This window comes from Spodoptera frugiperda, chromosome 20 (genome assembly GCF_023101765.2).
Source record: "Spodoptera frugiperda isolate SF20-4 chromosome 20, AGI-APGP_CSIRO_Sfru_2.0, whole genome shotgun sequence".
NCBI classification, from domain to species: Eukaryota; Metazoa; Arthropoda; class Insecta; order Lepidoptera; family Noctuidae; genus Spodoptera; species Spodoptera frugiperda.
In genome coordinates, this window is record NC_064231.1 from 8733199 (window position 1) to 8760279 (window position 27081).

Below are 27081 nucleotides of genomic sequence, written 5' to 3' on the forward strand. Positions count from 1 at the left end.
TAAGCGTGTAACAGAACTTTTATTTTTTAACATAACGTCTATAAACACTCGCATCATATCCGAACATTTCAAAGTCTATACCGTATATTTTTAACAAATTATCCAACATGTTTTCGTCAAGCTGACCATAATAATGCATTAACAATGATGTCGTGTTCTTCCCGTCACGAGATGTATTCATTAAACCACGATGTTTTCTCTTACGCTCACCAGCCTTTATGTTTAACACAGGGCCGAGATTTAACTTCTGTATCACATACATTGAATCTTTTGTCAATGTTTCTACTTTCGCTATCACAGTAAAATTGACTGCACATGGTGAACAAAACGTGTAGTACGGAGCCCAGTGTTCGTCAAACTTGTACCCCGGATGATACTCGTCTATCAAATACTGAACGAACTCCCGAAATGTTGGGCCAACCACTTTATTTTTCGCCTTGTCTTGGGCCTCTTTCTTTCTGTACTTTGAAATTATTGTCCTTGCCAATTTCCTATAATACGGCTTTATTTTCCCTTGTTGGTTGATCTCCAGTTTGTCACGATATGCTGACAACAACCTTACAAAAGGATCTCGCACAATCAAAAGCGACACAACCCCAGGTGCTTGAATTGCTTCTGTTAGTTCTTTTATTTTAGGACGGGGGAACTTTTTTCTGGCTAAAATTAAAGGTATTTTTTTAGTTTCTTCCAGAAACTTTTTCTTATATCCTCCTGAAACATAAAATATGTTATTAAATTCAGCGGACAACTAATATTCTTGATTGTTTTAAAAATCTGTTTTCAAATCATTACCTAAAATATTCATATAATACATCCAAGTCGAGCTAGCAGCTTTGAAAATGTTGCACCAAACAAGTCCATGATTATGATCAACGTAGAACTCTTTAGAGTTCACTTTTTGTGAGAGAAGATTTCTCTGGCGACAGACTTTGTGCATTGTTTTTGATCGACACTCCAATTCTGTAATAGTTTCATTATCTACCTCAGGCCATGTGATGAACTCATGTTTAGATGTGACTGATTCATCTTTACCTAATGGCACGGCACCCTGGAAATGATAAACAGTATTGTTTACACTAAGCAATAAACGTATAAGGAACACTAAACAAGTGCACACTAGTGACATTACCTGCCACCCGCTGTAATTATCTGGCATTATAGACCAGTCCTTCACTGTGGTATCTGCCGTGCTTTTAAAAACCGTCATTTTCATAACTACCATGTAAAGAGATACCCAAAACAGAAGAGCTGCGGTCTTCGCTCCACATCTCACGCAAACGTATAGTTTTGTTGCCATTCTCGAACGGAAACGTTTCACTGAAATGACCATTTTGACGGGTTTATTGAGTATTTAAGATGAACAGGTGAACTGTCCTAAATGTATGGTATGAACATTTTCGATATTCCTTTGTGTGGTCCGTTGGTGTGCGCAGACATATCGGGTGACAGATACTTCACGCAGCATCCGATGGAGGTGGGGGTCGCTCCGGGCGTTACGGGGCATGAGCGGATCTAATGATTTTCTTGTTCCTGTGAGCGCGATGTTTAACTTCCGAAATTAGTTTTTAAGTTGACTATCAATGATATGGTATTTGTGCAGTAGATCAAATAAGTACCTACTATGCATGAATCAACTTGATTGTTTGATTTGTGAACTGATGGGAAAATTATTTATTAATTCTCGCCCTCATAACTCATAATCCCTTGGATGGACTGTAGAAAGTTCAAAACATCATTGAAACCACATTAAACACCTTTATACCACTTTTTCTAAACGTACTTACTCATGTATTTTCATTTAAGACCTACCTATGAGACAATCAATTGCAGTGTCGCGGATTTGCGTAGCGCGTTGCTGCTGCATTCGTTTCCATACGATATTTACTTGCCTATATGTTAAAAGAGAGAATGCTATTTACGTACAGGATGTCCAACAATAAATTGACAACATTTAAATGGCCTATAGGAACTTATGGTCGTATAGGAAAAATGTACCTACTTATAGGTAATCATGCCCCTTTACGGAATAATCCACAAATAATTGTTTCGGATCTATATGAGCACCATCTTCTATTTCTTTTAATAATGATACTTGAAAAATCCTGGCTGTAGTTATAGAAGGTGCCATGTTTCTGAATTGTTTACGTAACCCATAATAAAAAAATATCATACGTTCACGAACAGACATCCATTGTTCTCTCTGTTATTTACTCGGCTATTTTTTATAATGCAATTTTTCCCTTTCAGCATCTCGCCGCCATTTTGAAATAGCGTTCCGTATGTTCGATTTGAACGGAGACGGTGACGTGGACTGCGAGGAGTTTGAGAAGGTTGCGGCTCTCATTCGACAGCAGAGCAGCATTGGGTCTAGACATCGAGATCACGCGAACACGGGGAACACTTTCAAGGTTTTTACAAATTATTTTGAACTAGCGACCCGCCCCAGCTTCGCATAGGTGCAATGGTGATATATTATGCGTGTATTATACATGTAAAACTTCCTCTTGAATAACTATTTTTAAAAAAAAACCGCATCAAAATCCGCTGTGTAGTTTTAAAGAATTAAGAAGCATACATAGGGACATAGGGACAGAGAAAGCAACTTTGTTTTATACTTTGTAGTGATGTTATCGTCAGAACTAATATTTTGATGTAGGTATGAACTATATTGATCATGCTTTTTATCTGTGATGTAACGTAAGCTCGGTAGAAGTCGGTTAAATAGTCGGTCAGTCAGTCAGTCAGATATGACAGTACGACGTTTTATTTTTCAGGGTATCAACTCAGCGTTAACAACATACTTCTTCGGACCTCATCTCAACCAGAAGCTGACTATCGAAAAGTTCTTAGACTTCCAGCATCAATTACAAAAAGAAATATTGTCTCTCGAGTTCCAAAGAAAACAACCTGGTTAGTAGGACATGTGTTTGTTGAACTTTTTAATAATATTCAATGCAATATGCCTTTTATAGCCAGAAAACCAAACATTTATTTACGCCAGTTATGTTATGTCCCAGGGCCAACCTGTTGTCATTTGCCATTTGCAAACCCAACTTCAAAGAAAATGCGTAGAAGCTCGACCTGGGCTCTCACACTTATTACTGGACATTATTATTCTTATAAGTAATTCTTGGGTTCTTGACCCGTAAGAAGATAAAGAGTCTAAATCCCCCAAAGGCTGGCATTGTATTCTCAATTGTAACTCCTCTGGTGTATGACGCCGGTTGCTTACCGTCAGCCAGACAGACGGTTTGCTCATTTGTCCCCCCAATCTCATAAAAAGGAAAAGTACAGTTTTACTTATGTTTGTCTGTAAAACATTTCAGATGAAAATGGTCGTATTACGGAGGCGGACTTTGCAGAACTTCTGTTGGCCTACGCTGGCTACCCGGCTAAAAAGAAGGCGCGTATGTTGAAACGTGTCAAAAAGACGTAAGTTACAACTGATAATAATTATTATTACAGTTTGCTGAAAACGTGTGTATTTAAGATTATGTGAGTCCTTATTATGTTGCAGCATATCTTCTTTTTTATGTGTCCATAATGTAAAAAAATTGAGCGCATGCATACGTCGTAATTATATAGATTATATTATATCTATATCTATATCTAATAAACTTAAACGCATTGCAAAACTGAGGTAGCGCAATTTTTGGATAAAGTTTATTTAGAAAACATACTCTCTTCTTTCTTTCCAGTTTCCGAGACCATGGCATCGGTATAACCAAGGACGATTATCTGAAGTTCTTCCACTTTTTGAACAACATCAATGACGTGGACACGGCGCTTACATTCTACCACATAGCGGGCGCGTCCATAGACCAGCCAACTCTACGCCACGTCGCCAGGACAGTCGCACATGTGGACCTAAGCCCTCACGTCATCAACGTCGTCTTCACTATATTTGATGAAAACAGTAAGTATATATTTTTTTTTAATTTGGAGGTATGGAAAAAGCGAGCTTAGGGTATGTTTTTTTCTGCCTGAGCTGCGGACTGCTTACCGGGTTACCAGTGCTCTGGCTCGAAAAGCAGAAGTAGGAACGGGATGGTTTTTAGTCAGTAAGAGTGACACTCCTCTCGCCTCACCCTAGGCGGGAGATGTTATTGGATTATTTTTCCCCTCTGTATGAGGCTGTAATTTTCAATCGGACAAAGTTTTAGAGTTTCGTTTTTTAAACGAATATATGTATCAGCAATTTAATTAGATAATGTGAAACAGGCGCTTAATCACTGAGAAATCTCCTCAGTTTTATTAAAGTCCTTAGTGTCGAGATTCCCACAAAAAGCTAAGTGTGGAGTTAACATAATCCGTTCGCGTCAAAGAAGTATGCAACGATCGTAATTTAGGACTGTAGTTTCTGAATGCTAATATTATATATTGATACATACGTGCAATACCGTTGATGTTATAATAATGAGATCTCATTTTCACAGTGGACGGTCAGCTCAGCAACAGGGAATTCGTCGCAGTCATGAAGAACAGATTGCTTCGTGGTTTAGAGAAGCCGAAAGACACAGGTTTCGTCAAATTAATGTATTCCCTTATCAAATGTGCGAGGGACACCAAACCGGCGATACTTGACTTTTAAAGGTATTCTTAGACAATTTTTCTTCTAAAATATATTTAATTACGGGAGGGGATCGACAGTTAAGAAGAAATCTTGGATTATGCCTCAAGTATGTCGTAATGTCATCAAATGGACTTGAAGATAAGAGTTGCCATTTTGCCTTGAAATAACTGTTGAGTAACAGCGGTTTCATTAGAAAAAGTCTACATGTTTTCCTGTGCTATACCAAAGTATTCTTGTTTCTAAATTAAATCATGTATTAAAAATATAATGAAATGATAAACGTAAGGTCAGGTTACACAAAGTTCCTTGCGCAATGGTTTTTGTTTTAGCGCAAGAAAGAACTGCGCAAAAAAGTTACCTAGGGAATATGGAATAATAGATATGTATTTTACTCGACTGCCAAGAAAGATGTAAACTGTACATACACTTTATTTACCAGCATTTTCTTATATCGACTTAAGACAAAAAACAACAAATACAATATGTTTTCAATATCTAACAGATGGACTACATAGATGTTTCTGTTATGTTCCCTGTTATAATATAAGTACAATTACGATACTGTTTGCCGTTTTTATAATAATATTACATAAAATTTAATACGCCTGCACTGTTTATAAAATTAAAAAGCTTTCCGCACTAAATAATAATTCACATTACTTAAATACCAGTTCATAAAATTCTTTTTTCAAAATCAAAGAATGTAGTTCCTATTTTTTCATTTAAATTAACGAATTAAAATGGCGTCTTCGTCAAAGTATTTGCGCAATTATTGCGCTAGTGAAAGTTTTACGCATAAAATGGAAGCATTATTTGTTGTTATTTTCTCATGTAAATTATGAATATTATCTTCATTGCACAAACAGTGATTGATCTATACTCTATAGATAGTACCAAATGATCTGTATTTAACGAATCAATTAATTTAATCCTGTTTTATTTATAATTTTATATTAAATTAAATTATTTAAGCTCTCTATTCTGGTCATATTAGTTACATATTTTTTTAGTTATTGATTTTATGAATAAGTAAGTTACTTGACTGAACTTTAGTTAAAATAACAACGTTTTAATTTTATTGTGTTCAAAAACCTAATATTCTGTTAGTGAAATTAGTTGGCGATGTCAAACACTATTTCGTGAATTCATTGTAAAAATATTATAAAATATTATTTTGTAAAATTAGCATATATTTATTAATGTTGAAATAGATGTTATTTTAGTTGTATCATGTATAGAATTTATAATTGTTTCAGTGAATATCTTGTATGTATATATGTATTGTTTATTTTGATCAAAATCAAGTAATTGTTGGATATTTTTTATTGTGTATTTACTACTAAACTACAGTATATTTTACGCTTTTAACTTTACAAGTACATAGCAAAGTTCATATCTCATAAGGCCATGCTTTTATATTGTACTAACTTGATAAGAATAATAATTATTGCTTAATTACTTCATTATCATAATTAATGGAAAGTTGTATACATAAATCGCAGACTACGCGTTTTATCTTAGTTCTAATTTTCTTTAATTATAAGAATCACAACGATTAAGGAATATAATATTTGTTATCTATATGATTACTAAGAATAAATCCGTTTTTTGCCACTCCGTTTTTATTTTTAACAGTCAAAAATGTATATTAATGTTCGCTGCCTCAGTTATTCATTATCATGAAAGTATATTTCAAACATTTTTTGTGATGGTATTAATACTATCATAAAAATGTTAAATTATGAGGTCAACGTCCGGAAAGTCATTAGCGAATCTCGTTGTCATGTTAAAATGTCCTCATCTCCTAGAAACGCGTCGATATTTGAGACAGAGAGAAGTCGCGAGCATTGAACCAGTGGCGAGTGTTCCCGGCTCCCGAGTGACAGCGTACAGCGACGTATGAGCTTTGCATTGGCCCAGAAACAGCTCGTGTGGCTCCGGCTTGTAAATCACTCGAAGTAAGCACGAGCCGTCGATCCGACGCCCGCCGCTACGCGAAAAATAGATATAGTTTGATGTTGCTCCGGAAATATTCGAGATAATAGAAAACTGCCACTGCTCGAACGGCTCTGAGCAAGTAACCACGCCCCGCGCCCTCTGGTGAGTCCACCCTTATATTGTGATCCCCACTACCGCGCCCACGTGGCGTCTAACGTGTATTTTTCCTGTGCTCGACTGTCCTTGTCCATAGAACAGGTGATTTATGCACAGGAATGTTGCCAAACACCTACGTTGCTACGTGTATGCATTATGAAATGTAACTGACGGCGGATTATAAAGAGATTGTGATAGTATGCACTCTCACTGCAAGTGCAGCATACTTTTGCACTGCGTCTGAATTTTAATGCGAATATTTTTGTGTCAGTTTGCCTGGAACTGATACCGAGTGACGATGCCGATGTACGAGCGGCCACCGTTTTGGCGAGTACCCCACCAGCGCGCAGATCCTGGAAGTGAGCCCAGGGACTTCGGACAGAGGCGACCAGTAAGTATACCTATCATATTCAGTGAACACTTAACTACAGAACCATTTATATGAGCTCCATTTTGTTTGGAGATCGATAGGACAGATGTTCGACGCCATTTTGTAAATCGATTTATTTGCGGTGCTAAGTCACACTCGGTGGTGTTAATTACCAATAAAATGTTGATGAAACGTATTCGTATGATTTCGTACCTTCATTAAGAAACTTAATATAGAAGAAAATTCTAAATAAATATGAATGTTTAAATAACTTCTTTCTTATGTAATACATACAAGATGGTGTTCTAATTAAACGGGTGTATACTATCATTAACATCAAATGAACAATCCAAGGGGCACCAACCAACATTAGACGAGAAAAGCGACGTCCATCCGTATGAGATTAAGACTTTTTAACTAAAAATGCTGAATGATCAGATAACGTTTTTTTACTCATAGGGATATTAATTTCTATTCTGTCTGGGCGCAATATAGTTTCTCATGCCATAATTTTTAAAAAAGCAATATCCACCTGGATATTGCCAATAGATATTCAATCAAATGCAATCTTAGGCAGGAGCCTAAGATTAAAATAAAAATGGATGAACTTGGAATCCTTTCCAAGTTATCTCATCTCCATTTTTTTTGCAGAAAATTTCAACCTCCTTGGTCATTTATTTGTACAATGAAATAGTTTTTACGTCTTGTAGACATAGGTTCTTATGGTCCCATTTTGATACCGGATCAAAATGATATAATTAACCACTTACTTAGTTGCGAAACATGATTTACTTACTAAAGACATGTGATTTTCTTTTTTAAATAACACCATCTACTAGTTACTTGCCAATCCTTTGTTTTAATTTTTAGAAATCATAGTCAATGATCTAATTATACATCAATAACGGTAAATGATGCCAATACAAATTCACAATGGGATAATAAATGTATGACGCAGGAAATAGTGATAAATAAATGAATGGCCTTAACTGAGTTCTGAGAGTTTGAACTCTTTTACTGAAACTGTTTTAAATATTTACAAAGTCCTGAAAGCTTCATTTTACACTAATCTAATTAAAACGTTTACATTCTTTAGTAATTTTGTTCCGTCTTCAATTCGAAAACAAGTTAACTTAAAACGCACATTTTGACTGTATTGGGGCGAATTGTATTGAATATTTTCATCCATATAGAGATTGTGGTGATTTCGATATTAATTTTTACTTGACTATTCGATACATTTTACCGATTTGACATACCAATTATATCATTCCATTACTCTGGTATTATTGAGTATGTTAAGCGTTAATATGATGAATGTAAATAAACAAGTTGAAGAGGTTGCCGGAATTGATGGTCAATCAAGCATCCATATATCCCTGAGTTTCCGTAAATCGAAGTAGGTCGATTGCGAAGGCAGGGTTACATGCAGTGCAGAACTAGAGGGGCAGGGGGCGGTACGAGTTGCGGTGAGGCTAATTTAGCGCACACTACGTCCCGTGTTCCCGCCGCGCACGCATCGCGGCCGCGCAGTGACGGCGCAGTGACGGCACAGTGACCGCGCAGTGACCGCGCAGTGACCACTCTCAGCATGGGCCGCCTCCACACGTTCGTGGTGACGCTGCGGCGTGACAGCCGCGAGGTCAACTGGGGCCTGCGCCTCGTCGGCGGCTCCGACCTGGCCACGCCGCTCATCGTCACCAGGGTATAGCTTACACGCCGCGCGCCGTAAACACTGCCGGCGCTCTCCTCCTACCGCTCTGTTTGTAAATAAGACGCTATCCATGTTAACAAGCGATACATACGCTGCCGGCTCTTAATCTGCACGCCTCACTTCCTCATCTAAACAAAGCTAGGAGAAATGTTGCTCAGTAAATGTGTCGTGAGATCCAACTTGGATTATTTTATCATTTGTCCGGGACACAAAAATATTTATAGCGTTGTCAGTCAGTCTGGGTCTTTACCGGCAAGCGACAATGTGAAGCACTTCAGCTATTTTTGTGATTCAAGTATCTGCTGAGCCGTTTTAAAATATCGGGAAACGTCTGTTGTTTTGAGATTATCTAGAACATCATTAAAATACATCTAGAGCGTGGACGAACTCTCTTTATAACTGATATATTCTTGGATGTATCGTGTCGTTCGACAGCTGCCGACGGCGATGCGACATGACCCCGTTATCTTAATCTCTTACATTTAATATTTTTAGCTAGTCCCTAATTATAGACGTATATTTTGTTCGTATATGCAGTAGCTAGACTGCATGACAACTACGTCAGTACTATTTGCTATCAGTTCTTCTCCAGTGACCTTCGTAAAGTGGAGTATGCATAAATGTAACCATCGTAAACCTAACACAGGAACGCCATCGGTGTTGTTGTGTATTCATAATATACAAAGTAGAAAACCTTGCTCCAATATCTAAGCTTATGACGCAAACGTGACGCTCGTGTAACACCAATACCATAACATACTAGCAACAACAACCTGCGTACTGAAAAATGTTACCAAGGCCAAAGTGTATGCAATCCTCTATTCCCTATTTTAAAACTTCAATTTCTATATCAATTTATCAACGTATTTTTTACCTTGCACGGTTTGCACCTATTCCATTCGTTAGAATAGATGAGAGTGTTAACTCTTTGTCTTCTTCATGTCTTTGTTCATATCATTGTCTTTCATTCATGATTATGTTGTCCACTTGTCACATCCATCAGAAAAATATTTATAAGAAGGAAAGCTTAGTCAGTAAGTATTGGGAGCTTTCTCATTCAAGCTCTTGGCACCACAACTAGGTTCTTCTCTTTTATTTCCTTTTTCCATAATTTTACTCCATTGAGAAGTATCCGCAGAGGACAGTTACATAAATTAGGTATAAAGTCCGTATTCTTAATAAAGAACATTAAAAAATCTTACCGACTATAGATACATTTTGTGGGCTCCGGGATAGGTAGGCTGGTCATATACCGTAGCTAATGGGTAGTTTTTAGTCAGCCGCCGTGGGCGGGATTCACTTATTCAGTTTTGATGATTTTCCATTTTCCAAGAAAGATTACAATTTTTCCTTTATTTTTCAAATATGTAACCGCTCTGGATCTTAGTACAAAGCTTTTATCTGATCCACAAGTACGCACGTCCATTTTATATTAGATTTTCTTAGAAAATAATAAAAAGGCGGATGCTTGACCCGTTTCTGTGTGTATGTGTGTTTATATTGTATCATGGCCGACGCGTGAGTGCAAGAAAGAGTGCATCCCAGTCGTATATCTATTCGCGTGAAGTGTAGGAGGTTACTGAGTCATAGGCGTTGAGATAGCAATCTGGAAAGTTTGCCAGGTAGATAGCTGGTAGATACGCATTCCAAAGAGGTATTTTTCCACATTCGCATTTCGATTATTTATTTTCGGTTACGTTCTTATTTGTATGTAGCTAATGGATAAGGAACATAAATACAGTTGGTGGTTTAAAAATACTCTAACGCTCTCCTCTTGTGTTTAGGTACACCAATAAATAGTTATTTGTGAAAGATTCATAATAAATTGTTAGATATAGGTACATATATTTAATTTATTGTTCCTATGAAAATACAAGATTAATTTTTCACTTGTGGTCCGCACCGGTTTGGTATTATCTGAATCACCATGTGGTACATACTCTTGCTCTAGCAGTACTTCAGACAAAAAACTGTTCTGTTCCTGACCTTTGGGCCTCGACAAATGTATAGACTAGAGTTTAAATGCCATTTTGTCTGCTCGTTTTGATCGCGACGTCACTAATGTGTCATTTGTTTTGTTTTCATTTTGTATTATGAACCAACCAGCCAACGGTCTGCTATTTCTCGATTTCCTTAATGAAGTTTTTCTTTCCTAAGAACTATCTCCTAATCCTAACAGACAATAAAAGGTGTAGGTAGTTATATGTATCCTACCTAATAAGAATTCCTTAATTAATTTTAATCATTGGCTCTGAAAATTTAGTTTAGTGTCTATTACTTCAAATTGGAAATTCTGAAGTACCAAAATACTACAGTTTCCTAGCCTAGTAGAATGCGGATGTGCAACCATGGCGTTAATAAAGGACCAAGAAGGGTGATTATTAAAAAAATCTGTTTGAAGGATATTGAGCAACTTTGTATAAGCTTTCTGGAGAGTTTATGCAGCTAATAGAGAGACTACGTGAAAACTCACACTCGCTTCGTCAAATCTCAACAAAAATATTTCGAAGCTAAGACGCGACCTTCGATGCGCCTATACATGCGCTATAAAAGAAGCGATCGAGCGAAATCGGGGGTCCAAAGTCTTCATCCAGCAACTGGGTCGAAGCCATCTGACGAAGCTGACCACATCAAGTGGAAAACTCGTAGCTTCTGGGCCGAAAATTCTCACGGAGTTTCAGCACTTTTACGGAGTTGCCAGAGATATGGGTCACCTCTCGAAGTTATTGAGGAGTCTGTTTGTCTAGGACAGACCCTACAGTTTGGTAGAAACGGCTTCGACGGGAGGGCTCGTAGAGAGTTGGCTTTCATACAGCTTAGCTGCATCTACTGCATATGCTGCCCTTATAGAAAACTCAATCAGGTCTTTTCGTCAACTTTTCGCAAAGCTTGAAGACATTAATATTAACTTTTAGTGGTGTAGCATCGATATTTACAAAACTCTCACATGTGATAATCACGTCATGCAGTATAAAATATTACCTAAATTACTCACAAAATTCAGAAAATCTTAAAGAAATATTACGCTTAATTTAAACCTATAATTAGCATATAAAGTAAACTAAACAAAAAGCAAAAGAGAGAAAAAATTACAAAATGTGGATTGAGTGATTAATATGAAATGATTTTTTTGTGTAATATATGAGTGAGTGTGTATTTATGTGAGCTAATGAGAAGTAAATGTTTGTATGAGTGTTGTGATTGAAAGATGTTTCAGAATGCGTTCAGTCGTCTCTGATCGTCTATGTTCTGACAAGTGATCTTATGATCACCTCGGGTACTAACAACAAATGAAAGTAAAATGAAAACTTATAATTAATCAAGCACTTACCTGGATACATGATTATTCAATAAATAATATAATCGACACTATTTATCGCTATTTTTCACTTGGCTATTACCTACCTAAATAATGGATTTCAGCTATTTGAACGTGATAACACGCACAAGTAAGATTTATTTTGTTTCGTTGAGTTGTTCTTGATATTCGTCACTATAGATTGACGAAAAATTCAGTGTTCGAAAGCAAAAATTTTCATCTTTTCCACCAACGAAAGCGATGCATTGTGTAAGGAGCAATATGAAAGAAAAGGATGTTGTGATAGAATGATGTTTGATAATAAAGAGAGGAAGATAATTGGATATATTCTGCCGACCTTTTGAGGTAAGGGGAATAAGCCATGATACCTTCCTAAAAAGAACGTAGTTACTCCTTTTTAAAAGAACGGAACGCACTTGCAATTCCTCATATCTATGAGTGGTGCTGATCGCTCATCATTATGATAATTATAATTCTTTTTCCTCAAATCAAAATACTATTATTGGTGTCAAAAGATACATCAATCAACAGATTGTAGTTAAATACATAGTGTCATAGGTACCGTGTAAAATAAATAAAATATGTATGAAATGTTATTGGCAATTACACCGAATATAATCTTGACACAGTTTATTGTAACATCTAGACGTCATATTTGGCCTACATATATTTAGGTTTGCCACATCTACGTGATGTCTCACATCTGTTTTCTGCTGAGCGAGAAATGCACTCAGCAAATAATCCATCCTCCCGTTGACCTTGGCTCCCATAAATCTTCAATCGCAAAAACAGCCTTGAGCTCGATTTTCTCTTTAACGGAGCCATTAAAATGCCTTCATGACTTCCTCTCCATATGGCTGGGATGAGTCAATCGATTCAATCAATACGTATCAATAGAACATCCTATATATCGATGTCAGTAGGTTTTAAAAATACAATTTCGTATTTTTTTTTTATAAAAAAGCAGCATTTGAGTAATTAGCACCGTCATAACTCATGTCACTTCTTGGCAAAGAGACTCAGCACCTGCTTAATTATGTGATTTCAGCAATATAATAATTTCAGTGATCGAGTTCTGCTCTACATACATAGCTAACCCGATTAAATCCCTACGTCCTGTTTTTTGCTACGAATTTATTTTATTGCAATGTGTGTGGCCTCATTTTTCGAAATTGTGTGATAAATGTGCTAAGCCTAGGAAGTTTTTTATAAAAATCAGTTTAGTTGTTCGTAATAGACGGTCACCCTCTAGAACCGTCACCCTAGATGTAATATATATATTGGAATACCTGCTTGTGTAGAAAAACATTACGGTTTTTCCCAAAAGGTTTCAGACAAACTTCTTATTTAGGTGTGCAGCAGCTATAAACAAAAACGTTTGGGTTTTTTGCAATGGTTAGTCATCACATACCTAACGTACCTAATGCATCTCCTAAATCCTGGATACTATAAAGTAACTGACGGATGTGCTCGCATGTCATTTGCGTATGAGTATTATGCGGATGGACGCTAGCCAGGCGGAAAGTTGAAAAAAATCTGTCAAAAATAGTGAAATGAAATTGACGTCCTCACAAAAATTTAACCGCGACCCACGGTGATAGATGAAGAGTAAATATAGATGCATGTCCTCGCCATTGACTCGAGGAAGTGTGATGGATTTGCGCAGGTCGAGTCGTCGATGCGATGCGGCCTCCATCCGATCCGACGGTTGTTTTCAATAAAAAATGTCAGGTTGGCGCGGCGTCGCCGACGGACGCATTTAGCCTGGCCATCAGCCAAACTCAATGCATACGTCCCGCGCCTCCCCTCCCCTACCCCAGCCACAAGGTCGACCTAGTGCTGTATGCAATGTATATACCCTTCATATTAACCCTTCAAGCTTGTTCTGTTACCTTAAATAACAGTAATAATCGTCGCCACTTTTTTTTTAAGGGGTAAAATCATCCAATGACTTTTCTCGCCTACGGCGAGGCGAGAGGGAGTGTCAGACTCTTACTGACAAAAAACCATCCCGTTCCTACTCCTGCTTTTCGAGCCGTAGCCCTGTTAACCCGCTAGGCAGTCCGCAGAACCGTCACCCTTAAACAGAATAAATTGAATCATTTTAGGTACTCGGAATTCGTTAAATTTCACAAATTGTTACCACGATCAAGAAACCATTAAAAAGAAAAACAAAAATATTATTTTCAGTGTGAAATTTTTTGAAAGTAAACAAGCTGGGTGGGATCGTCACCGTGTGACACTTACCCTTGAAGGTGACCGAACCGAATGAACGCTTGGTTCACACTTCAGAATGTCACGGCCCGTCTGTTACTCTTTCTATAAGTGTCTCATACCTGTTAATATTAAAGTTTAACACGGGCAACACCTATATAAACGTAGGTGGGTGCCAACAAGAAATTCCTTCATTGTTTATAGTTCACAAACGGTTACATATTTATTCATAAAATATGTAAAGTTTGTTACGAAGTTGTAAAGTATCCCAGTAAAATAAAACGATCCTTTGAAGCGAGATGTTTTCCGTAGAATTCCCGTAATGGTCGACTTCAAACAACTCCATATTTTCAGTTTGGATAAACATTGACGCATTGAGATTGACACACTGGCTCTTTGAACTTCGCTTTGCAGGAGTGTACATTTAGTTACAGAACTGAGCCGGATCTCTCATAATAAGGTGGAGTAAGCAATTTACCATCAGCATTTATTGTAAAAGGCGGATATCCGTTTGAAAAGAACAACACGATAAAACCAATAAAATCTTGTTTCATTAGGATCTTATTCATAGATACTTGCCTAATTATCCGATTAGAATACGTAGCAAAAGTATTAAACTTTTGATGTTGATAAATCTTTTAATTTCCAGGTGACACCGGGTACTCCCGCTGGCAAAGAGCTGGTCCGTGGAGACATCATTGCCAAAATCGACGACTACGACGCACGCGACCTGCGACACGAAGATGCACAGAATCTCTTCAGGAATGCACCGAAACAGATCAAGCTTGTAGTGCAAAGGTAACGAGTCGTGCTTGTATTTACTTAGATATTTCGGTACATTACGGAGGTACGTTAAAATTCTAATCGAAAAAGCTTAAAAACTAAATAAAAAATTGGGCCAATTAATATCTGGAAGTATCTATTTGCAAATTGATAGTTTGTCTTTATAAATACTTTCGCTATCGAAGTAAAAGGAATGCCACAGGGATCCATTCTTGGTCAAACTACATATTGTTACTGTTGAAGTGTGAGTTTAAGTAGCAAAATGAACGGTGTTTCTCCAGCACGATTGCCAATATCTTTGTAAGGGATTTATTTCCTATGTGGATGTGATAATAGAGAAATTAGATATATTCTGCCGTCTTCACCTAACTTGAGGTAAGAGGAATAATAAGGATAACGTAGTTAGGCCTACTGCTTTTTAAAAGACCGGCACATTCGCACCTGAGAAATTGCAAGTGTGTTGAATGTCTATGTGTGGTGCTGATCGTTCACCATCATCATAATGATAATTCTTTTTTCCTAAATCAAAATACTTTTATTGGTGTCAAAAGATACATCAATCAACAGATTATAGTTGGAGTAGACTGTGCTGTACTGTGTAAATACATAGGTCTTAGTACCGTGTAAAATAAATAAAATATGTATGAAATGTTATTGGCAATTACACCGAATATAATAATTTCCTATGTGGACATTTCCTGGTAAAACAAGTGAGTGTACGTCCAGGGGCGGAGCTAGTGCACACCTGTACTCGTTGCCTCGGTCTCCCGGCAGCTTTGTAGGCCGCGTGCCCACGCCTACCTTCTATCACGAATTCGCTGAGTAAGACCTGCACTAGGTGTCATCCATGTTGCCCTTCACCTACATGTTTATTATTGTTGTTGGTGATACTGAATTCCCTAAATTGTACCTAACTACAAGTAATCAGTCCAATCTTGAAATAAAGTATCTCAAATTATATCTTGGTCGATGACACTATTTAAACTTTTCGGATAAATGAGCTCGAGATAGACCAAACAAATTTATTATAAGCTTGTCACAAAAATTTGATAAATATCCATGTCCCCTTTAATTCAGTATCACATTGCATTTTGAAAGAGCTCGTCGTGAAGTATTTAAACTATATGCCTGTTATATTTAGCCCTTCTATTACCTATTTATTTTTGTATTGAGAAATATATAAGCATGGGTAATTATATCGGTGTTGTAGAAAATCTTTGCAAATAACTAAAATATTTATACACTTGAAAGACTATTTGTTGTTGAAACAGACGTTCTATCCCCGTCAGTATGTACGTAACATCCTGTATGCTGTCGACGACTGTGCATGAACTGTACCTACTATTCATATTTATGTCATATGTATTTTCTATTCTATTAGAAACAGAATTTTATGTCTAGGTTGATAAATTGTCTACTAAATGCACTGCATCCTTCTTTTATTATGTTGACACACATATTTAGTCTTACCTCTAGACTATTTCGAATATTTTTATACTTATTATGTGAATTTTACATTGATCTAAATCGTGGTTACATTCGAAATAGTCTAGTGGTGATAATTTGATATTTATCGTCGTCAATACTTCATAAAGTTGGCACAAACACTGCATGGTATTGACGTGATTCCATGTTCGAGTCATATTCATTGTGCACGGTGCGTAGGGACGTGGACCGAGACGGGCCGCGCTCGACCACCCCGATGGCGCCACGATCACCGATACCCATGGCGGCTGCAGCACCATACAGGTATCATTCACTTCATCCTTTTATACACGTACTCAGAGTCATTTAATGGTTACTTAACCCAGTCCTCAGCAATTGTTTTCGATACAAAATCGTTACTAATGAATAGTTTAAGTAATCATTAAATGATTCTGAGTGCGGCAGTAAGACTTCTTTACATCGGTTTTACAACAAGGCGGATAAGAAGATAATTGTTACATTCTTTGGAACAACTCCCATACCATTCTTTCACTCATATCAGCACCCAATGTGACTGTCTCTCGTATAGAATGTCAAGTGATCGCAAGTGATAAATATTCGGCGGCTGCCACACAATAAATAACGTTATATAAATACTGCAATCAATGCCAAAATAAATTATGATGCATCACTATCAAAGCTGCCAAAACTATAAAGTCAATGACACGGAGAGACTAAATTCTTTGTGTACTAAACAATGGTATTAAATTAGGTCTTGGGGGACAAAACTATGAATTAGGATTAAATGTCCTATGGAATAAAAAATACAGATTACTATCTGGCTAACCGACCTGAGAGATTGAGCCAAAGGTCAGCCTCTCATTGGTTCTATTAAAAGCAAAGTTTACAAAACATTGCAGCTGTCACCTAGGATTTAACTCTGTGGGCGATAATGTAAAGTAGCTTGCTCAGCAATGGAAACTCAAACTTTTCCAGGTTTTGTACAACTTAAACTAGGACAAAACTTTGGCTTTGTTTGACACATATATTTTTTTACTGTAGTAAATATCATAGAGATACAGAAAAACACTTTATCTGCTTATTAGAAGATGGAAAATACTCTTTCTGGAACTGAAAACTGCATATATGTCTACATGCACAAAGACATTTTTCCTGACAAAAGTGTTATACTTTACATTATAAGTATTTCAATTCCTAAAATGATTAAGGTTTATTAATAGAGATATGTTAAATGTAAAGCCAACTTTTAACCAGTTGTTATATCCCTTCAAGTCCCATATCTACTCTCTCTACTATACTAGCCTACTATTATACCAAGCTAAATTCACCTTATTAATAAAATACCTCAATCGCAGAGTTTATTGTTTTAAGATTTTTTTTTATTAGTTTATTTAATTTTTATTGATTATGATATATATATTAATATTATTTTTAGTTTTTTCTAGCTAAATTCACCTTATTAATAAGTTACCTCAATCGCAGGACACCGAGCCCGCAGCCAGGCTGGCGTGGACCCGAGTCTCTGCCCCGCACTCCAGTCCCGCCGCACGGTCCCGCGGGACCGGCCGGCCTGCCGCACTACAGCTACCCCTTGCAACTGGAGGGCGAGTACAGGACATTAATGCTCTCACCGTCTTCCACACGCACTGACGACACGCTTGACGAGTCTATTCAGAGCCAGGTTAGTACTTATTGTGTATCTTACTGCTAATAGCAATAAAGCTTATAGTACTTAATAGCTATATGTTATAGCTAGATTGGTTATAAACGGTTTCATGCAGGCTACCGCATTTGTGCAACAGATGGCGCCTTTTCGTCCAGTAAAGAGTTTAGAGCTTAGAGTCGCCTCATTGGACATTACATTTTTGATAGCCATAGTAATTGGTCAAATAGATGTATCAATTATAAATATAAAATATTTTAGACAGAAAAAAACAGAAGCCCCCCATTTTGTACCATCGTATTGGGGGAAGAGAGCTCTTCTTAATAAAACGATAACACTAATATATTAGACAAGTCTATTTAATTGCCTGAAGATCAAATTTAATATTTACTCGGGTTAAGGTGAAATCAATGAAGTAATTTTTTATGTGCTCATTAACGCCATTTACTTATGTCCTATTTGTCCAATCACTGTAGCTGTCAAAAAATGTAATGCTTCATTGTGTAATGGTTTAACACTAGCAATTTAGCTATTGAGCAACAGACTTCCCACCAGGGCAGATAGCGGAAAATTCAGTTGCAAAAAATATGGTGGCTCTGGTTTTTAAAACTTATTTGGGCTGCTTCGTTTGTGCACAAGCACTATACTGTCGAATAAGGCCATGTACCTACTAGGCATTTTGCAACCCACTGAAATCTGGATCGTGTTGTATCATCAGATCAGCCTATACAGAAAAATACTTAGTTTGAGAAATTGCAGCAGAAAATCATGGCTCAAGCACTTCAAACAAAATCCAATCGAAACTAAAAATATTTATTAAACATTCGAAGGACATAATTATTTGAAATGTTAAGAATTTATGATCAATCGTTAAATTGATTACCATACTTCATCATTTTTCTTTTGATACTTTGCCAAATGGTAGGCAGTTTTTTTTTAATTCGTAGCGTCTGACGTCACATAGCGTCACTTAGAATGTTTCATTTTTATAAGCTTTGCATACTACTGAGGACTGGACTGACGACATCGTCAGAGTCGCGGGGAGCCAGTGGATGCAGGTGGTGACTAGTCGTTCTAGGACGTGGAAGACTAAGGGGGAGGCCTTTGTTCAACAGTGGACATACCAATACTTATACTGGAAGAAGTTATCACTCACTACCTATAGCGGTTTTTGTGTTATCGGTTGTTGATATTGCCTCGCATAATTCCTCATTTTCAACACATGTATCCTTGATTTTCAACAAATAGGTTAACAGTGTTTTGCTAAACCAAATGCGTGACGTTCCGTAGTTGGAGACCCGCCAAAATGTTATGGTCTAATGATGTTAAGTTATTAATTAGAGGCACTCGGATTAGATTATTAGAACGCCCGACAACATTGCCTATAAAACAAACTTTATAAGTGCACATAGCAAAGTTACTGAAATGTAGCTATAATTCATCCAAGTTTTAGAACGTTCCCGAGCTAGGCTAAATCGGTTTTCTGAATCACGAATCGCAATAATAGACGATTGCGCGGTCGTATTTCTGATACAATTTGCTATACAAGTACCTAAGTACTGACTTCATCGACATTGAAATGTTTTGTGTACCGGAAAATACGCTAAACTAAATACAGAAACGAAGTGGGTAATGGCGCTGCTCGCATAGTTACCGCGAAACTTACATTGAAACCGCTATAATGGACTTTTCTGGATTTTACACTTAAACAACAACTGAAAACCAGACTCCTTTTATTGTTGCTTATAAAATATTTGAAAAATGGTATAAATTATTCATGTTGTATGTGGCGCAAGGCTCTGCGGCCGCGCGGGAGGTTTTCGCCCACGCTGACGCCTATTTTCCCGCCATATTTCCAAAATAGAATGCATTGAAAGCGCGTTGTTTACTCGGGAGAAGACGACTGGAGCGGCAGTCCGCGATCAAACTTTGCCCAGCACACGCCGCGCAACTAAGTGCTTCCACAATGGCCGTCAATCCTAATTTCTTCCCCAACGGGTACCAGGATCCCATGCATCCTGAGGACGAGGTCGTCACCAACTGGGTGCGTGCGACTATTACTACATATAACCCTAGAACTTCTATATACTAAAACCTCACTAAGTATAAATGTTCGCAATGAATATGTGTAGTGGTATTAATTGATATCTGTTAAATTACAAACGATGTGTAACGTCAGCGACTGGGTCGTAACATGGGATGTTGAAGCCCAATCTAAATTTGGAGCACTTGAGACGCGCGTAGTGTTACAAAATATGTGATGTAATAACTAAGATGAAAGATTTACGATGTAATTTTCCGGAAAAAATGTAAGTGAGTTTACAACAGGATATGCGTTTTATGATGCTATGAAATTGTGTATCAACAAAGTCCAATGTCGCTTGAACAATTACACTGACGACAATATTTTTATGGATCTGGTTTTTAGATCCGGTGCCTGTGCCCATATTATCCACCGCAAAAAAGGGTTTATTAATGCACCTAATTGTTTTTTAAGCTTATAAGTGCTTACCTACATGGCTACATTTATTTGTAGGTAGGTATCAGTAAAGATTTCTTTTAATTTGCTATCTCGGATTCAAATTTGTTATAACGGTTACCAGTTTGCCAGCCTACAGAATTCCGACGGGGGTCGTCGGAACTTCGAGGACAAAATAACAGACTTTTTGATATTAAATCGCCAGCTGGGAAGTTATTTTAGCATCAATGTCACTTCTCTACATTTTTTACACCCACTTGATCTTTCAACACGAAAATGTGACGTGATTGTTACCATATGTAATGTCAATGAAGAGTAGTCTCTATGCCAAGATTCCAATTTCGATAGAAAACCCGAGTTACAGAAGTGTAGTTAAAATGTATACTAAAATCGTATGTGGGTAAACCCTTCAATATAAAAGCTTTAAGCAGTTGATCCAGTGATCATTAGCTTGGTATATTAAGTTCCTATAACACCATAAATTGTATTTCACTACCTATTTGCTTAAAGCTTTTATAAAACAATTAAGATTGCACTGCATCCACCATGTAGAAAAAGCTAACAAAACTCGCCAATATCTATACGGATTTAACTCAAACAGTTGAAATTAAATCTGTTTTTCTTAACAGATTTGAAGCACCTATCTTTTAACGCCATATAAAACAACCAGACCTGAATGTACCAATGTTTAGACTACGAAACTTGTAGCTCAAATTTTATCGGTTTATCTACTTTCAGTTATAATTCGAAGGGATCTATTTATTATACCATAATAGCCTAAACGAGCCAATTATTTAAAAATATTGCTCTTGGTAATGAATATGTATTACTGAGATTATTTACATTTAGTCAAATTAAACTTGTTCGGACCAACATAGAACGTTGCGTCAGTGGCGAAAGCCCCCGCTTTTGTAAACATCGCCGCAAATAAACGAGGCTTGTTGTTCGCTCATTGGCACATTTTCGATACTAACGGATAGCCAGTTCTCTGGAGCATACATTATGTGGCCAAACCTCATCATCACCATTAATCAATTAGTCATTTATGTGTTGATAGTAAACTCATTAATTTCCACATTCTTTCCACACTCTTCCTTCGTTTGTCTAGTTGGTCAGCTCTCTCGATGAGAAATAGCAATGACTGTCTCAGATTTATTCACACTATTGCTACGGCAACAATATTCATTCTGCCAAATTCAATATCTATGTATCTCCTACAAATCTTCGAGTATTTACATAGTTCAAATTTTGAATCTGAAATATGACCACGGCCCAAATATCAGATCCGTATAAATATAAAACGAAATCGTGTCAGAAGTCATATCATAACCCACATGGAATAACCTCGCGTTATAATTAGACGCGACGTGAAGTACGCCACGAAGTTTAGCGGCTAATCTTTCTCGTAGATATCCAACATTTTCTAGAGAAATGGAGTCTGATTAGTGTCAGACTCTGACAGATTTACGCACGCTTTGAAGGAAAACATTGGTATTTTAATTGCAGCGTCTACGACCTTGTTAAATGTAAAAAGGTCACTTAATGTGACAACCATGAGATTTTATTTGAATGTGCAAAACCTCAGTAAACTGAAGCAATAAAACAAATTACGAATTTTATGTTGAACACTGTTTGTTTTACGGTGTTATGTAGTTTATGTACCTACTACGTGAACTATTATTAGCGTGTGATGTGAGCCAACTATTCTAGATCATGGTTGTGTATTTCATGCTAACATCATTGGCTTTCCATTTACTATTACAAGATTGGATATAAATTGCAATCCAAACAATGTTTTAAATATTACAGCATTATGTATGAGTAAGCTCACGATATAATATGGGATAAGCCCAACATTTGGCTATGAAAACGACCACTTTAGGTACTTTATTCGTTCCCTTTAGACTACTTTACTAATAGTACCTATTACTTGTCATGAATTATTTTTTAATTTCCGTGTGTGGAAATCCATTTTAGATGAATTGATACCTATTGGTTTGAAATCAAGTAACTCTACTAATCTGTCAACTAATCTAAACTGAATTACCTTATAGCCATACCGCACGACACCTCTGGTCCTGCCCGGCGCGAAGGTACGACGTGAGCCTGGACCCACGGAGAGCTACCTGCGTCACCACCCCAACCCCGCCATGCGTGCGCCTCCCAGCCACGACTACCGCGACACCCTCATGAGACAGAAGGTATCAACAACGTAATTCATGTGACATAATACGATATCAAAATTTCTTCGATTTGTCTCAAGCGTTTGACACGGTAAAGTGAAGCATTGAAATCTCTTCATATTACTTTTTAAAATATCAAGTACAAATGATTGTATTATATACGAATGTCTCACTGACTGTATAAAGTAAAAATCGAAAACAAATTGATAGTTTGTCTTTATAAATACTTTCGCGATCGAAGCAAAAGGAGTGCCACAGGGATCCATTCTTGGTCAAACTACATATTGTTACTGTTGAAGTGTGAGTTTAAGTAGTTGGCATATTTTCAAAATTCAAATTGTAAATTTCAATGTTTCAAACCATTTTCATGAAATTTCGCTGTAAATGATTCTAGAACAAACCAATAAATACAGAACCAATCATGCAGTTACACACAGACACAGTTAAGTGCCTTTTATCTTGAAAACTGTTAAAATACTTTCTTGGAAAATAATAAGGAAGATAAGTATGTGGGATCCATTTTAACGTTTTCCACGATCCCCGTTGCACGCGGTGGAAATATTTATGATGTTATAAATGGAATCCCACTCGTCTGTGGCACTACACCGCTGAATCAACTTATATTTTTATACGCATTGCTAGAAATAAATGTGCTATAAAATGTGAAGCATATTTAATTGTAAAATGTATTGAGATAAGAAGTTCTACCTTTTCTACAGCGGTGTGTAAAATTTTTATTTGAATCTCTCTAATTTTATGTCAGTGGTAGGAAGGGCTTAAGTAAGTCTTCTTATTATTTAATGCATTATTTAACTAGTTTTAGAGGCTCTAGAAAAAATAATAATGCAGTTTTGTAGATACATTACTTATTAGATGTTGCACGCTACACAATACACGCACAAACATTGCACGTATACACAATTACACACAGTTCACTGTTCCGTACACTAAAACTAAACAAGCAAAAAGAAAATACAAAATGTATATTTTACACGCATTTTAAAGAGAAATAAGAAGGAGTTATTCAATACCATTGTTGAAATACCAATCTAGAGAAAGATTTTCCTTAACAAATTATGCTTTACGTTTCGAGCGTGGCTTGAAACTAGTCGAGTTACCTCGTCAAACAGTTATCTGAGTAAGATAAATAATTTAATATGTATTATAAGAGTAAAAATAATACAAAAGTTCTTCCTTCTTATTGACTCCACATAGAAAATTAACGATGATAATAATAATAAATGTAGCGCACGGATTGTATAGTACAAATAGTATTTTTCATAAAAACTCAGGTGGCAGAGTCGGTGTTGCAGCGAGTGGTTGGCGAAGAAGGGAACAAGGTGGTGCAATCATTGACTTGTGTGGGCTGTGTCAGCTTCGAGCATGACAGCGACAAACTTCCGATACGAAGCCGGTCGATCAGACGATACCTTGCAATTACATACAAAATATTATCATCCTTATTTAGACAATTTGTTACTCTATAAAATGTCTCTTGCAAAGTATCGTCAATCTCATGAACTCATGTGTCTATACGCCATCTTGTTTGAGCTTTTATGACTTGAAATCGTTTTCCGTCATCGATACAAGAGAGTAACTACTTACCCAAATTATTTATTACATAAAATGTTAACCGATATTTTTGTGTTTGAAAACGTTTAGTTTTCGATATGTTTATTTTTATGTTAAAAACGGCCTTGTAACTCAACATTTGATATCGGTCTGCATTTTTTGTTTATTTAAAATTGAAACATTGCTGAATATTTTCCAATGAAATGTTTAACTGTGGAACAATTGGTGTGTTAACTTTTTGGCATTGAGATGTTGTAGCTGCTCTCTCACACATTTGTTATCATTGTACAGTCGAGAATTATTGGCCAGTTGTACTAACTATTGGTTCGTATCTCTTCAGGTGGTGCACAAGCAGTTCAACTCGCCGATCAATCTATACTCGGAACAGAACATCGCTAACTCTATCAGGCAACAGACCTCGCCGTTGCCGTGAGTATCTAGATAGAGTGCCATAGTTTGATTTTATTTTCATTAGCAGTTCTTCCTTTCGGCCTTATGCCGAGAGGACCCACACTGACTCCAGCTCTTAAAGACTGGTTTTAAAGGGCCATCCGCCCCGTACTGAGATAGTACAAGACTTACAGTCAGCTAACGTTAAGTAAATGTAGCATCAGTCATCTCAGACTACGCATATCTTGGCAATGAATTTGAACAACATGGACGATTGCCAAAACAACCGTTACATAACCAGATGTACTTGTCAAAGTGACGGAATTTCTGTAAATACGTTTTCTTTAATTATTATTTGGAATATCCCTTGCTTTGCCGCTATGCAATAGAAGCAAACAGGACTTGGTGGCTATTCCAGTACTTTCAGTGTGGTGCTGTAATAAACCTAGGTACCGACATGAACGATACACATAACAAATACAAGAATCACACCGGGGCATTGCGTGAATATTAAATTCAATATAATAATGGAGTATTTCTATCCTTACTTAGCGCTAACGGCCATTACGGGCGGCCGCACGTTGTCAAGAGGCAAGTGTTTTACTAGAACGCCGCCAAAACAACAGTCGACGCCCATCCTCATGATGCATTAATGCTTTCTTTTATTTTTATTTTGCTCTTTTCGTATCTTGCCGTCTTGGTCTCTCTCACTTCACGCTCAGTTCTTACCGTCAAGCATGGTGACGACGTCGACATATTGCCAGCCGTGTCGGAGCCCACGATCGCGCGACTACGTCGTGCGACCAGTGCGGCCATCACTATACACAAACTAGTCTTAAGTTATTTATACTTATTTATATACTTGAGCTAAATAATATTATTAAGGTAGAGGACTTATTCTACATAATTAATGTTAGTATTTTTATCGACCTTTCCTTCCTGAAAAATAAACAAAACTAAACTTCCGTACTCACTAACCGCTTCCGCGTCCCTCTAACGTCCTTCGAGTCGTATCTAATGTGTTCTGTCTCTGATTGTGTTGCGCCCGCTAACACTACCGCCGACTAAACCCTAACCCGGCGCGGCAGTCACAAGCCCACCGTCCAGTACGACCCCGCGCGCTCCGAGACCTTCCGCGCGCTGCAGGAGGACGGCATCACCGGCGACCTGCACGAGGTGCCCACGCCCGTCACGCCCAAGGTCTTCACCGCGCCCGCCAACAAGGTACTCGCTCATACTTGCCCCTACAACAGCTTCACAAACTCAATAACTTAGTCCAGACACAAAACGTGTCTAATCTTCATCTCAAGTTCACATTGCTTCCAGTAAGTTCTTAGTATGCTCAATAATCGCCACAAAAATATAAATAAGAAAAAACATTTCAGAAGCCAGTTCCGAGACCAATTAAGCCTGAAGAGAAGCCGAAAGGAAAACAAACGACCTTCGTAAGTTATAATTTCTACCTAGATGTCAGCACTGAGTCTAATTAAATTCAAGAGACAGACCATAAAACTCCATAGCCATAACTGGCATTCAAATTATCTATGTTAATATTATAATGTTGCGATTGTTACAGGTGAACTCCTTACACGAAGAGCACATTCAACAGTCGAACTCATTCAAACGCCTGATGTACAACGTGCTCGGTGACACGGAGTTCTAGCCGCGCATCGCTCGCACGCGAAACACTACCGTCATAGGGCTATGTTCCTAACCATTGTGGCAAACAAACAACTGTAAAACATTCGCCATATCTCTTAAAAGTCAAATTGAATAAAAAACGAACCGTCCTCAGTCACTTCGCAATATTATACTCTTGCGATCCGTGTAGACTGTATTCCTAATGACCTAGTTTGTCGTCATAGTACAATGGACTGATTTTTATAATGGTTTTACGGCGGTTAGCTGCAGGCGCCAGACAATATTAGACGTAATGACTTGTTGGGTTAGCAACGATAAGACTAACAAAATTAATTTTAGGAAGCTATTGTAATATGCTCCTGGCAGTGTGTAATATTATTTTTCGGTGGATTTAATTATTCTAATACTCGAGTATTAGTGATATAATTTATATTTACATTAAGTAGAAATGTAATGTTTATTTACTAAGTGTTGATTTTCTGTTTGAACAGAAATATATTGTTTATGAATACTTATGAGAAATGTTGAGTGTACAGTCTAGTCACTGCGATCAGAGCTCCGGTCGTACCCACGAGAATGAAATTCGATCAACCTTAAATAAATAATTTATTTTTATTAATTTATAATCGTTTTATTTCAA

The 27081-nt window shown here is 37.2% G+C and overlaps 3 protein-coding genes across 20 annotated transcripts in view; 2 read left to right on the forward strand and 1 right to left on the reverse strand.

Moving 5' to 3' along the window:
* LOC118281651 (carbohydrate sulfotransferase 14) lies at positions 1 to 12204 on the reverse strand. 3 transcript variants are annotated; one of them, XM_035602290.2, is made up of 4 exons: positions 12083 to 12204; positions 1130 to 1317; positions 793 to 1048; positions 1 to 711 (listed from the first exon to the last, which is right to left on the reverse strand). In XM_035602290.2, exons 1-4 carry the CDS (start codon positions 12090 to 12092, stop codon positions 20 to 22), a joined length of 1146 nt encoding a protein of 381 aa, XP_035458183.2. In that variant the 5' UTR covers positions 12093 to 12204; the 3' UTR covers positions 1 to 19. The 3 variants fall into 3 exon arrangements, with proteins under 3 accessions (XP_035458183.2, XP_035458182.2, XP_035458181.2); XM_035602289.2 differs by lacking the exon at positions 12083 to 12204 and adding an exon at positions 9954 to 10488; XM_035602288.2 differs by lacking the exon at positions 12083 to 12204 and having other exon boundaries at positions 1130 to 1777.
* The window catches only part of LOC118281655 (calcium uptake protein 1 homolog, mitochondrial-like), a 117460-nt gene that overhangs the window by 3907 nt on the left and 86472 nt on the right, over positions 1 to 27081 (forward strand). For 4 of the 5 annotated variants that reach the window (XM_050701164.1, XM_050701166.1, XM_050701165.1 and 1 more), the window contains 5 exons: positions 2248 to 2408; positions 2775 to 2910; positions 3327 to 3432; positions 3699 to 3916; positions 4437 to 6187. In XM_050701164.1, the coding sequence (XP_050557121.1) occupies positions 2248 to 2408; positions 2775 to 2910; positions 3327 to 3432; positions 3699 to 3916; positions 4437 to 4591 (776 nt within the window). In that variant the 3' untranslated portion in view covers positions 4592 to 6187. Of the gene's footprint in view, positions 1 to 2247; positions 2409 to 2774; positions 2911 to 3326; positions 3433 to 3698; positions 3917 to 4436; positions 6188 to 27081 lie in introns of those variants that run through there. The other variant, XR_007706430.1, reaches the window with a different exon arrangement.
* Positions 6446 to 27060, forward strand: LOC118281652 (PDZ and LIM domain protein 3). 12 transcript variants are annotated; one of them, XM_035602292.2, is made up of 13 exons: positions 6446 to 6673; positions 6939 to 7058; positions 14934 to 15082; positions 15794 to 15889; positions 16733 to 16816; positions 17996 to 18194; positions 22710 to 22856; positions 24131 to 24178; positions 24751 to 24839; positions 25353 to 25391; positions 25889 to 26024; positions 26186 to 26245; positions 26377 to 27060. In XM_035602292.2, exons 2-13 carry the CDS (start codon positions 6966 to 6968, stop codon positions 26461 to 26463), a joined length of 1227 nt encoding a protein of 408 aa, XP_035458185.2. In that variant the 5' UTR covers positions 6446 to 6673; positions 6939 to 6965; the 3' UTR covers positions 26464 to 27060. The 12 variants fall into 12 exon arrangements, with proteins under 12 accessions (XP_035458185.2, XP_050557127.1, XP_050557131.1 ...); XM_050701170.1 differs by lacking the exon at positions 25353 to 25391 and having other exon boundaries at positions 6450 to 6673; XM_035602291.2 differs by lacking the exons at positions 6446 to 6673; positions 6939 to 7058 and adding an exon at positions 8491 to 8742.

Bases quoted from the DNA above. Each gene is read 5' to 3' on its own strand.
- LOC118281652 (XM_035602291.2), top strand. From the start codon at position 8,629: ATGGGCCGCCTCCACACGTTCGTGGTGACGCTGCGGCGTGACAGCCGC. The intron at 15,083-15,793 runs GTAACGAGTCGT...GTGTACGTCCAG, and splicing joins ATCAAGCTTGTAGTGCAAAG to GGGCGGAGCTAGTGCACACC. The intron at 22,857-24,130 runs GTATCAACAACG...ATAAAAACTCAG, and splicing joins ACACCCTCATGAGACAGAAG to GTGGCAGAGTCGGTGTTGCA.
- LOC118281651 (XM_035602288.2), bottom strand. From the start codon at position 1,330: ATGGTCATTTCAGTGAAACGTTTCCGTTCGAGAATGGCAACAAAACTA. The intron at 1,049-1,129 runs GTAATGTCACTA...TATCATTTCCAG, and splicing joins ATAATTACAGCGGGTGGCAG to GGTGCCGTGCCATTAGGTAA. The intron at 712-792 runs GTAATGATTTGA...TTTATGTTTCAG, and splicing joins GTATTATATGAATATTTTAG to GAGGATATAAGAAAAAGTTT.